Source organism: Canis lupus, chromosome 1, assembly GCF_003254725.2.
Source record: "Canis lupus dingo isolate Sandy chromosome 1, ASM325472v2, whole genome shotgun sequence".
In the NCBI taxonomy this organism is placed as follows: Eukaryota; Metazoa; Chordata; class Mammalia; order Carnivora; family Canidae; genus Canis; species Canis lupus.
The window spans coordinates 94733813-94747570 of NC_064243.1; the positions used below are offsets into that span (position 1 = coordinate 94733813).

At 42.3% G+C, this 13758-nt stretch overlaps 1 protein-coding gene across 2 annotated transcripts in view; it reads right to left on the reverse strand.

The window, feature by feature from the left end:
• LOC112644832 (contactin-associated protein-like 3) overlaps positions 1-13758 on the reverse strand; it is a 197621-nt gene that overhangs the window by 47245 nt on the left and 136618 nt on the right. For both annotated transcript variants that reach the window (XM_035709076.2, XM_049092996.1), the window contains exon 12: positions 11321-11440. In XM_035709076.2, the coding sequence (XP_035564969.2) occupies positions 11321-11440 (120 nt within the window). The remainder of the gene's footprint in view (positions 1-11320; positions 11441-13758) is intronic.

Below are 13758 nucleotides of genomic sequence, written 5' to 3' on the forward strand. Positions count from 1 at the left end.
TTTGAGATGCAAAGTAACCTTAGCTCTCAAGCATGAGGAGAAGGACCACAGAATGTAAGTGACCAGCACGATGGAAAAATACTCTACGGTTTTTTGCTGTAGTTTGAAGCACAAATGAGATCTGAGGAAATTAATTGTAATGAGGGAAAATTTTAAACAGGATTTTTGAACTGTTGAATTAGACCACATCATATCATGTTCATCCAGCTCAGTGGAGCCTTTCATTTGTACACAAGTAGGGAGGCTGTGAGTGGCGCCTGGCCTGCCATTCGCTTAGGCAAATCAAATTAATTTGATGGTTTGGTTGGGTAGGCAGGATGTAAAAAAATAACACTGATTCACCATATCATATGACATCCCTAGCTTTTCTTCATTTTGCCAAATAATATCCACTTTGCAATTTGCAACACTTCCTACACTGTAGAACACACCTCTGAACCATAGCAAGGAGTCTTTTAGGGGAAAACAGGTGGTTGAATAGAAAAAGAAACAGATCTGTATTTTACACATTCAAGTAAACGTGAATCCAAAGCATTTCTGCTATGCTCATTTTCATCTCCCTGAGAGAAAAGAAGAAAAAAAGGCTTCTTCACAAAAAACTTGATGCCCATCTACTTGGTGGGTCTGTCACTCATGAGCTGGAAATTGATCTCGTGGGAAGGGAAGGCAAAAATCCCTTTCCTCACAGATGTCTTTTGAAATGAAGTCCCAGTTGGGTCCAAACACCACCTCTTTGGAAATGAAGCCAGCTGCCTGCATCTCTTCCAATGGGAAAGGAGTGCTCAGGTTCATAGAAGAGGAGGAAGGCAGCATGCCAGATGATTGGACCCATCACATCCCGCCTGCAGGTGAGGAACTGGTGGAGGAGGTACACTCCCAGGGGCACACGTGGGCAGGGTGATGGAAACAATAGCAGGCATCCCTGGTGCCACGAAGATGATGTGACCACCACACTGTGCCTCTGAGAGGGACAACCCCAAGCCTTCTCAGAACTCCACTGTGTTACTATCCAGAGAGAAACCCTACAGCGGGTGGCTGCCATCTGCTATTCAGCCCAATCGTCCTGCTACACAGAAAAGGAAAGCCTAGCAAAACTCACGTGGCCAACTTCAGGAAACCATATAAATTCACCACACATTTCTGAGCAACCCAGTGGGAGCCACTGGGCTTTCTGAGTAGGTCAAGTTCTTCAAGACTGCTGAGGTCCATGATCTTCCTGGAGTGCCTCATGCACCTGAGAGTTCTCCTGTATTTCAAATGAAAACACTCCAGGGGGGCGATAGAACTAGATCATGTGTGCACACGGGGCTGGTGATAGCCAAGTGGCTGCCGTGAATGTCCAGTGGCTGCCCCGAGGAAGACAATGGGTGGCTCTTATCTGCCCCTGCCCGGGATCTTGGAGGCACTGGCCCTGCCATGTTGTCTGTCTGCCAGAGCCAACGATGACTTGATGTCTGTGTTTCACCAAGGGGAGGGATGACTCCTCTAAGCAGGCAGCCTCCAGGTCCTGCTTAGAGGAGGCCCAGAGGTGCGACCTTCTCAGCCTCACACCTTTGGTTCCCTTCTCATCAATATTTGCACTGGGGCCCTTATAAGGGCTGTCGTTCTTGCCACAGTTCTGATGCCATGAGCTTTTCATGATTTACTTCAATATTTGCCACACAAACAAATGCTCTAAGACATAACTAGATACTCCCCAAGAGGGTGTAGCTGCTTCACGGCCTCCTTCTCTTGGGATTTCAGAGGATGATCTTTTCACTTAATAGGTCACACTAAATGCAGTTTTAAGTGTCTGCTCAGTCATTAGTGCAGGCATCTGCTATTTAACATGTAAGGACACTTACTGAACACGACTTACAGTCTCTTGAGGCAACAGATACATGTGGTTGGCCCTGCGCCTGGCACCTCCCAAGAGCTCAATTACCGTGAAATGTCATTAGTGTCTCCCCTTGCATTGCAGCCCACCACACAGCAAGATAGCAAAATAATTCCCTCAGAGTGGAAACCGTGTATATGCTTAGAAAATTAGATATGGACAGAGAACAATGTCATGGTCAATGAGAGAATATGGGTTATAATTTGTGTTCTTGGAAAAGTCAAAAAAAACTCTCTGAGCCTTCAAATCCATAGTTGGTAAAGGGGGAAAGTGAACCAGGGAACATCAAGATTGAAAACTATTGGGCAGCCCGGGTGGCTCAGCAGTTTAGCGCCACCTTCAGCCCAGGGTGTGATCCTGGAGACACAGGATCGAGTCCCACGTCGGGCTCTCTGCATGGAGCCTGCTGCTCTCTCTGCCTGTGTCTCTGCCTCTGCCTCTGCCTCTCTCTCTCTCTGTGTGTGTGTGTGTGTGTGTGTGTGTGTCTCATGAATAAATAAATAAAATCTTTTAAAAAAAAGAAAACTATTGTTCTGGCCATCTTCAAATGCCAAGGCAGTTAACCAAGCATGAGACTGGCCACGTTGCAATCTGAGTTTTATATTTTTATTGTTCGTCAAGACTATGTGCCTGGTTCATCCACACAGGCAGGGATGTGCTGTGTGGCTGATGAGAGCAGGAAAATGAACTTTTCTGAAACACGGGTGTTTTCTCCCCTTTGAGAGCAGTGACGGGACCTGCTCTAGAAGCTTTGCGTCACCACGCATGCTGGGCATGCCTATTTTGGGGGCTACAGGAAAGCTGCAGGAAATCAGCCAGAATGATGACCCCTCAGTGGGAGCAGAAAGGATTCTTTCCAGGCAAAAGCCAATATAAAAGTGACACAGGGTTATGGTGTATGGCAATCATCAAAGAGCAGCTCTTCTCTCTCTCTCTCTCTCTCTCTCTCTCTCAAATCTGACATTTCAACATTATATAATTTCCTGTAAGAGATACTATTTTCAAACAAAACTTGCCACACATGACGTCCAATGATGCCATGCTTACTGCCAACCTCAGTTTTCAAGAGCAAAGAAGTGAACAATGAAATCACAGCTCTTCCCAAGCAAAGAAAAATAAATACTGCAGCAGCTGTGCATGTACTCATGAAAGAAACTCTCCAACCCCACACTCAAAGACTCTTTTTTCTTTCTTTCCTATTTTTTAAACCAAATTTCCAACAAGTGTTCATATATTCAGGCATACCTCAGAGAAATCACAGGTCCAGTTCCAGACCACCACAATAAAGCACATACTGCAAGACAGTGAGTCAGATGAATTTTTGGGTTTCCATCCCTATAAAAGTTATGTTTCCACCATACTGAAGTCTATTTTTTTAAAGATTTTATTTATTTATTCATGAAAGACACACACACAGAGAGAGAGAGAGAGAGAGAGAGAGAGGCAGAGACACAGGCAGAGGGAGAAGCAGGCTCCATGCACCGGGAGACCGACGTGGGACTCCATCCCGGGACTCCAGGATCGTGCCCTGGGCCAAAGGCAGGCGCTAAACCGCTGAGCCACCCAGGGATCCCCCCATACTGAAGTCTATTAAGTGTGCAGTTGCATAATAGCATTATGTCTGAAGAAATGTACATACCTTAATTAAAAATACTTTACTGCTAAAAAAAATGCTAACTGTCATCTGAGCTCCCAGTAAGTTGTAATCTTCTTTGTTAGTGAAAGGTCTTGCCTTGATGTTGATGGCTGCTGACTGATCAGGGTGGTGGTTGCTGAAGGCCAAGGTGGCTGTGTCCACTTCTTAAAATAAGGCAACACTGAAGTTTGCTCCATTGATTGACTCTTCCTTTCATGAATGATTTTTCTGTAGCATGTAATGCTATTTGATAGTATCTTACCCACAGTAGAGCTTCTTTCAAACTATCAACTAAGTTGATGTAATATTCTAAATTCTTTGTTATTTCAACCATCCACACCCCCATGGATCCCAACTCAAGAAACCACTGTCTTTGCTCATTCAGCAGCAGTGACTCTTCTTCTGTTCAAGTCGCATCCTGAGATTGCAGTCGTTCCATCCCATCTTCAGGCTCCACTTCTAATTCTGGTTCTCTTGCTGTTTCCACCACCTCTGCAGTGACTTCTTCCTCTGAAATCTTGAATCCCTCTAAGTCATCCATGAAAATTGGAATAAATTTCTTCCAAAACCTAATAATGTTGATAGTTTGATCTCTCTCCATGAATCATGAGTGTTCTTCATGGCATCTAAGATGGTGAATCCTTCCCAGAAGGTTTTCAAGTGACATTGCCCAGATCCATCAAAGGACTCACTATCTATTACAGCTATATAACCTTAAGAAATGTATTTCTTAGAAAAGAAGCCTTGCAAGGTGAAATGACTCCTTGATCCATGGGCTGCAGAATGGATGCTACATTAGCAGGCAGGAAAACAGCATAAATCTCACTGCCCAACTACATCAGAACTCTTATACAATCAGGTATATAGTCAGTAAGTGAAGATAATATGAAAAGAATCTTTTTCTTTCTTAGTGGGTTTCAACAGTGGGCTTAAAACATTCAGTAAACCATGGTGTAAACAGATGTGCTATCCTCTGGGCTCTGCTGTTCCATTTATAGAGCACATGCAGAGTAGATTTACCAGAATTCCTAAGGGCCCTAGGATTTGAGAAATGATCAATAAGCACCTGCTACAAGTTAAAAGTGCCCAACTGCATTAGCCCCCACAACACAATCAGATTGTCCTCGAAAGCTCTGAACAGGCACTGACTTCTCCTCTCTAACCACACAAGTCCTAGATGACATCTTCTTCCCATGACAGGCTCTTTCACCCACACTAGCAATCGGTTGGTCAGCGTAGCTGCCTTCATTAATGATCTCAGCTAGATCTTCTGGATCACTTGCTGCAGCTCCTACACCAGCACTTGCTGCATCGCCTGGTACCTTCATGCCATGGATACGGCTTCCTTCCTTAGACCTCATGAACCAGTTTCTACTGGCTTCAGACCAGCTTCTTCCCCTCTCTCAGTCTTCACGGGATTGAAGAGAGTCAGTACCTTGCTCTTGGTGAGGCTTTGGCTGAAGGGAATGTTGTGGCTGGTTTGATCTTCTATCTAGACCACTAAAATTCCTCTATGTCAGCAATAAGGATGTTATTACTATTCATGTATTCACTGGAGCAGGACTGTCAGTGTCCTTCAAGAACTTTCCCTTTGCATTCACAACTTGGAGAACCATTTAGCACAAGAGGCCTCAGCTTTCCAAATGCCTTCCTCACTAAACTTTAATCATTTCTAGCTTTTGATTGAAAGTGAGAGGCATGCAGCACTTCCATTCAGTTGAACACATAGAGACTACTGTGTTGTTATTCAATGGCCTAATTTCAATAGTGTTGTGTCTTAGGACTAGGGAGCCCAAGGACAGAAAGGAACAGAGATGAGGAAATGGCTACTTGGTAAAGTGGTCAGAACACACACAACATCTATCAGTGAAGTTCACGATCTTAGATGCACATAGCTCATAGTGCCTGAAAACAATCACAATAGCAACATCAAAGATCACTGATCACAGATCACCATAACAAATATAATCATAACAAAAAGTTAGAAATGTAGTGAGAACCACCAAAATGTGACACAGAGACATGAAGCGAGCAGATGCTGTTGGGAAATGGTGTTGATAGACTTTCTCCACCCAGGGTTACCACAAACCTTCAATTAAAAAAAAAAAAAAAAAAACAGTATCTGCCAAGTGCAATAAAGCAAAGTGCAATAAAATGAGGTATGCTTGTATTTAAAATAGCAAATGCAAACTTACAATATTCATAATATGTTTAATTAGCTGAATTACATCTCTCTCCCTCACTAGCCTGAAAGTCTATGAGAGAAGTTCATTCCGTCTTCTTACTCAAAGGCCATGTGGCACTTGGAAGCCCACGGCATAGTGGTCAAGTGGGGGAGTTGAGTGAATGAATGCATGCATTGAATGGTCGACCAGAAAGGGAGCTGTTTGGTTGTGCTGAGACAGGAACTGCTGTAGGAAGACAGAAGTGAAAGAAACAGAAAATCTATAGGAATATACAAACATAAAAAGCATACCAGGATGGCTTTACTGTTGCCTATTCCATAGAGTGGTTTTTTTTTTTTTAATTAATGTGAGCTGTACGTAATGCAACTGTGCTGAGTATCTTCTGTTAGACCATGATGCTCGTTGGAGGCCAGCTGCAATTTCTATCACAGGAAGAGGGCTGTTTTAGGAACACAGTGGCTTGGTTTGCATAGCCGTGACTGAGTATGTGGTCACAATGAGTAAGAAGTGCTTTATTATTGACATACTGAGTCAATGAATCAGAATCTGAGTGGGAAGCGGGCAGGTGCACAACAGACCCAGTCCTCAGCTTGTTCATCAAGCCCCCTGTTGATTCGTTTGAACCTGATGTGGAGCCACTGCTCTGACTCAATCCCATCTCCTCCTCGCAACAATTGTTCCCATGGTGCCAAGTCTGGGAACCAGTTTCTGGAGCCGAACAACTATAAACATAGAAAAGGACAACTGCACAGTGTTTCAGGTGGGCACACACAGCCCTCCTCTCCCAGTGGGTAGAGCCATGGAGTTCACATCTCTCATTCCACCACTAAAGAAATTATGTTCCACTTCTGCTTAGAAATGGATTGATCTGCCAACAAATGGCACAAAGAGTCCATTCAAAAATAGCTTACTTTTTTGTTTTGTTTTGGTTGTTTCTATACTAAAAGTACTAAACTTTATGCAGAGTATATCCTGGCCCTAGATTTTTGAAAGCTAAGGCTATAATCTTAGCCATTGGTTTAGAATTTCTTTTTGTATGTTTCTCCAAGTGTTAGAATTTGTTTATAGCAGTTAAAGAATACTTCATTGTCCACAGTCATTGTAGCATCATGGAGAAGGAGAACTTCACACCAGAGATATTTCTAGGCTTGGGGAAGAAGACCAAGATCTTAGTTCTTCCGCTGTCAATAACAAGGTTTGTTAGAAGGCACCTCATGTGACCCTGATCAGTAAGGACCATTTAGATGTAATTCTGGTTCATTCCTGTCTGTAGTTCCCCAGGATCACTCTGGATTTTTTTAAACTTTTGATTAAATACTTTGCAGTGTAGCTGCTGGAAATATTTGTTGTCTTTGGACGGCCTCTGCATTTCTCTGTCTTTAGCACATTGCTTTTCTTATGGCTTTGTGTTTCGTAAAAACACTTGGTATTTAACATTATTTGGAAATCCTCTCTATAGTATTTTTAAGTCTTGCTCCTCATTCTGCTGTGTGTGTGTGCGTGTGTGTGTGTGCTCTGTTCCATCTCAATCTTAATTCATGGAACTTTAGGGCATTTATCTCATCACATCAAGTAAGAATATACTGACTTCAGAAGTTTTCTTTAATGAGAGGCAACTATAAACTTCTCTAAAAAAAAAAACCTAATCACCCAAAAGATCCTGTGATACAATGATCTGTACTTAATGCTTGGTCATTTGCAAAGCAATACGAAGACATACATAGTTATTGGATACTTCACATCAACTACTATCTAAAAATAAAAACATACAGCAATATCAATCATTAAATTATTACCCATAATTTTCATGAATTCCTACTCACATACATACATGTGCACAATGTGCACTTTACAGCTCTTAAGACTTTCCAAAATTAAATTAGAGAGTTTAGAATATATTTAACTCACAGAATCAATGCCTTAGATATTATCTTAATGTATGCAAACAATTCTTATTGATTTTGTGGGTGTAGTCGTGGATTATTAAATTTCACCCACAGCCACCCATACAAATGGGAAAAACAGGACAATTGCCAGAACAGAAAAATGAACAGTGGCACCAAAATTTTACATCTGCGTTGGTTTTATTTCTCCATTCTGTGATGCCCTTTGCTCCCTTTCCATTTTAATTATTGTAGAGACAGAGCAGCCTGTGCACAGTCAAACCGAAGAGCCTCGGCTTCGTGGGGGTGGTTTCTAAATCTGTGCATACATTAGAATTTCTTAGGAAGCTTAATAAAACCACAGCTTTTCCTGGGATGCTGCCCCAGAATCTGGGTCTAGAGAGAGCAGAGCTTCCCATTAATGGACAAGTGTGTGGGGACCCCGAGGTGCCCTCTGTTGCAATGGGATCCTGGACAGTGTCCACTGGTGACAGTAAAGCAAATGAGAGCCTGCTGGTCTTTTAAATTAATTTGTAAAGTCACTCTCCAAATATATTTTTAGAAGTTTGTATTGCCAAGGATGTCGTAACCACCCAGTGGGCTTTTGGATGACACATTACACTTGATTTTATGACTAACAAACAGGTCCTCACTAACTAGACAAACAGCAGGCAACCCAAACTTCATGTATTCACTACAGGAATGCCAGTATCCCGTTTCAGTCATGCTTCCTCCCTGCTTATAAAATCTGCACCTTCTTTCCAAAGAAAGAAGGATTGGATTCTTTGGAATCCAATTCGTTTGGATTCTTTTTTTTTTTTTAAACAGGCTTTTTTTAAAATTTTTATTTATTTATGATAGTCACAGAGAGAGAGAGAGAGGCAGATACATAGGCAGAGGGAGAAGCAGGCTCCATGCACCGGGAGCCCGACGTGGGATTCAATCCCGGGTCTCCAGGATCGCTCCCTGGGCCAAAGGCACCAAAGGCAGGCGCCAAACCGCTGCGCCACCCAGGGATCCCCATTTGGATTCTTTATATCCAACATGGAAGGTTTTCTAGATGACTGTCTTCTTCCAGCCACATCCCATCCACTGGTTCGGACTCTGATTTCCTCTCCTCTGCTCCCACCTGCCCTGCAGCCCCACCGTCTTGGCTCAACTACTGGAGCAACCCGCTAACTGGTCTCCTTGCTCCCTCCTGGCACAGCATGGTGGTTAAAGACCCAAACTGCCCCACTAGTGTGAGACCTGGACTTTCCAGGACTTTCCAGCTTTGTGACTTGGATGAAGGCACCATCTGGTCCTTCCACCCCTATTTGTTCAGCACACCAGACTCCCTGTGGCACACTCCCTCTGCTTTAAGGCCTGCTCAGGTTTTCTCAAACTGCTTCTTCTGAGCAGGTTGGCTCAAACATAACTTGCAAACTGAGTGCTTTTCTGATTCCTCTATTTAAAATTGTGACCACCCGCTTCCATGGTCGATGCCCCTGTCCCCTCCTGTATTCAGCTTCACAGCACCTGCTGCCTTTCAACATGCCACAAACTCCATCAGCTGCTCTTCGAGGTAGGGTCTTCTCGCAGACATGCACACCATACCAGGGGAGGGAATGTTCTACTCTATTCCCTGCTGCGGTTACGGCTGTTCCCAGCACAGAGTAGATTCTGAGGACATAGGTGTTCAATGTTGTTAGAAACTTTTTTCAGCTCTTCAGTTTTGTGCCTTTACCTGGACATTTCTTTGAGTCACCCGGGGGAGGAGAATGATTCACATCCTCAGCAGACAGTTTGCAAGACCTTCATCTTCTATATAAATTGACCAGGAGGGTTAACCAAGAGATTTCACCTCTTCCATCCTATATGTAGAGGCTCCTTTTTGCCTCAAAGATTAAAAAAAAAAAAAATCCTAGCTTATATATCATCAGAGTGTTTCCTGTATTAACCAAAACAGCTGAGCATCTGCTCTTACTTTCTTTTTGTACTTTGACGATAACTACTCTTCCCTCTGGTTGTGGGTTCATTCTGAAAAGGTAGCAGCAATGACAGGCAATCAAAACACATCAGTTATGTCATGAAATTAGTCTTAAAACAAATGTCTTTGAACCAACGGTACATTCCAAAGGGGCTTTATAAATATGCTGAACGAAAGCCTCCTGGTGAAGCCAAGACCACGTGTCCACTTGTGATGATTAAAATATTTTTCTTTTATTATAACCATACACTGCAGACAATCAGGCAATTAGCTGTCTGTTATTCCTCTTGGCAGCAAATGTCTTTTTTTTTTTTATAAACGTGACCTCAGCCTTACCAACCCTGCCAACAGTTAATTATCAAGAAAGCAGCTTCAGTCATTGAAACCTTACTCATCTCTCAATGTGCCAGCTGGGATCATTTTCACTTTTCTATGGATCTTGAAATTTTTTCAACGTATAAGGAACTTTGCTTATAGGACAAAATATATGAAAATCTTTAATATGTCCTAGACTTCCGTGATAATTAAGCACGTGGTTGATAAAAGTAGAAAATATTATTGGGATGCCAGCATCTTTATTTAGCTTTTTTTTGTTCCTGGCATTCAATTGAGCCATGATAATGCCAGGAAAACAAGGCAGAAATTGAAAAAGTTAAAGGCCTGTTATAACCACTGGTGCCCAGAATATTTAAAAAGATCCCTTGGGCCATTTCCTCACATAACTTTACTTATCACACATCTTTCAGTACAGGTGAGTCAATATATTTATGTTTTGGTCAGTATCTATGATAAAATGTTTGTCCCAAAACCCCCAACAGCCATACATGTGCATCCAGTACAATGCTTGGAGGACCTTCCCATTTTCTATATAAACTTTGAGGGTAATTTTTGGGCTGGAAGGTATAATTGACAATTCAGATAAAATCATTCGATTAACCACTGCCAAAATGCTCAGATTCTGTGTCATGTATGAAACGGCCGTAGATATAAAACCTGCATTCAGACTTTCAGCTAGTCACAAACCATCATCATAAATTCACCCATAAATAACTCCTTCCTTGTAGAAATTCCATCCCAATCAGGATGACATGAAGTCAGAGCAAAGAAAGAAAATTATAACCTACTCATGGTTACCTTAGAACTACAGACAGCTGACTCTTTTCTGGCCAGTGTCTCAGAGTTTGCAGGGCCAAATTCTGCAGTTGTCCAAGTACCTGTTATGTCCACACCACTGGAGTAGCACGGAAAGTTTCATGAAGGCAGGTTGTTTCCTTTCTGTCAGTGAAATGTTATGTGAGTACATTCATTTCCTTGACAGGAAAGACCCTTTGAAACCCTAAAAAGTTGTTAATGGCAGCCAAGAAAGAAGTATAGTACTGGTTCTGGCATAGTGTGGACTGGACCTCTAAGTCACCCTAAGGATGAGACCTGGGGTCCATGAACGCAGATCCAGGAAGTGGCTGGGTCAGGGCCACAAAGCCATGAGGAGAAAATGTGACTATTGACACACACCATAGACACAGGTGTAAAAGAAGCATTAGAATCAGCATCAATTCTATTAGGGCAGCTGTCATTCGCTACGGTGGAGGCACTGATCCTCTGCAGAACCAGTTTATGACATTCCTGTATCTGGCCACCACATACAACTGGGTTTCTGGGGGAAATGAAATATTACTTATACACATGACTCTATGAGGTAAAACCTCTTGGTTTTTCACATAGCAACCAATTACATGAGCTTAACTGTCACAATAAAGCTTATTAGCGTACCTGTCATGTTGCAATACACAAGAGCAGGTCCCAGCGGGCCACTTCCATCTGAATCAATATAGTAGAGCCCTGAGGAGTTTCCTCTGTGCTTGTGGGCTTCACAGGACTGCTCGTACAAAGCTGCAAAGGACAGGGATCTCAGACAGGGGCTGCAATTGTATGAATCCCAGCATGTCATTAATGATGGAAAACTTTCCCCAGTGACACTCATTCTCTCTTGTTCTTGGGGATGTTTTCTCTAGGGGAGTGTCCCCTGTTTCAGTCAGGCAGCATGAAGACTCTGAAGCTTGCAGTGAAAGATGTTAAGAGGTATCACTATGTGGATCTGAACCCTGCTTTGTCTAGAAACAAGATTCTTTCCAAAACCATGATAATTGGACTCATGTCTACTTCTACTCTGCCGTATAATATCTAAGGAACTGAAGTGCACTGGCTTTGTCTCCCTGAGTGATCTGTTATTATGTAATAACCACGTTGATGTATTAAAGTACTCAGTAATTATATCCTCTGTTTACTTAAAACAATCTACACGTGCAATGCATTGTTTTCCAGGTGAGTTTTATAAATCAGCAACTCTTCTTCATTCAAATTTTAAGGTGTGTTTTAAAAATAAATTTCCTTAAATGCTTTGCAAATGATTATTCAAGAAAACTGAAAGTCAAATATATATATATATATATATATATATATATATATATATAATGTCTCTTTGCAATTTCAATGTATCCTGATTCTTAGTTGAATTTTTTAATATGTGAAATAAATGTTTTGCTATCACGAGGCAAGTGATTAACATCTGCAGATGATGGACTTAATTAATGTTCAGAATATGTTTAAATGACTAATCAACTGAGTAATACCTCCCATGTGCATCACTCATTTCCTTGACAGGAAAGACCCTTTGAAAACCTAAAAAGTTGCTAATGGCAGCCAAGAAAGAAGTATAGTACTGGTTCTGGCATAGTGTGGACTGGACCTCTAAGTCACCCTAAGAATGAGGCCTGGGATCCATGAACGCAGATCCAGGAAGTGGCTGGGTCAGGGCCACAAAGCCATGAAGTAGAGTGATCCTAGTAGGGACAAAGGGTGCAGAGTGGGGGCTAAGAATTGATGCTATTCTACACTGAGTTATCCACATTTTAAAACTCTGCCTATTGGGATCCCTGGGTGGCGCAGCAGTTTAGCACCTGCCTTTGGCCCAGGGTGTGATGCTGTCGACCCGGGATTGAGTCCCATGTCGGGCTCCCGGTGCATGGAGCCTGCTTCTCCCTCTGCCTGTGTCTCTGCCTCTCTCTCTCTCTCTCTGTGTGTGACTATCATAAATAAATAAAAATTTAAAACTCTGCCTATTTCAAAGAATGAAGAAAATCCTGGAGAAGGGGAGGGGTGGAGCAGAGAGATTGTTTTTCTCCCTTCTCACAGAAGAAGATCAAATGTTTGTGTGTTCAGGGATTTTGCAAAATAAAACATTCTTTTATAAAATATGGCCAAGTGTCAAGTGTGTCAAATTAGATTGGCCCCAGTCAATAGCTCACCTGGGACCATCTATTCTGATGGCCACAAGGACAATATGGATTGCTTTCCCAGACATGCTGCCACTTTGTCCACTCATGTTTAAATTTCTACAAATACATAAACATGCTCCTAACTGCCTAGAATAGTGTCCAGAGGGACAGACACCAAGTGATAACAGTGGTTACATTTGGGTTGGTCCCTCGAGGGTAGAGGAAGAAACACTAGAAAGACACCTATTCTAAATGTGAATGCACACACATTAATTGTGCACTTACACCAAACACTAGTGGCCTCTGATCCCTTACTGTGGGTTTGGAAATATCTCACCTTCACTTGGGTATACAGTTAGAGAATCATAATTAAGTCACTGTCATTATTAGACCAAAACTGAATTATTCAGGCCCAAGTTAAAGAGCCTTTATTAACACCTGTGAATTTTTAAATCAGAGTTGTTTGGAATGATGTTTAAATCAAAGTTGCTGATAACACTGTAGCAATCATCCCTTAGTTGTTAATATTCAGTAGGTATCTGCTTTGTGTTAATATTCAGTAGGTATCTGCTCTATCTTGCCAGGTGTGATGGAGAGGCACTGTAAGAGGCCACCCCCATTCCAGGCTGCAACTCTGGACAAATACTCAGCTGCAGAATTCCCAGATGTCTAGCTCCTTCCAAATAAAGAGGTGTCTTTATTTGGAAGTAGTTCTACAAGTTCTACGTGACACCTACTAGTGAATAGGTAGATGCAAGTAGAATTGCTCTGGTTGAACTTATGGGATTTTTAGGGGGCTAAGTCACCTCCCTTTGTCTTCAAGAGCCTCCTAGTTCCTTTGTGGAACCCCATGGGCTGCAGACCAGGGCTTCTCATCCCAACATGAATGCCTGTTTCCCTGGGGTTCAGTTCACATAGGTTGGATACATGACA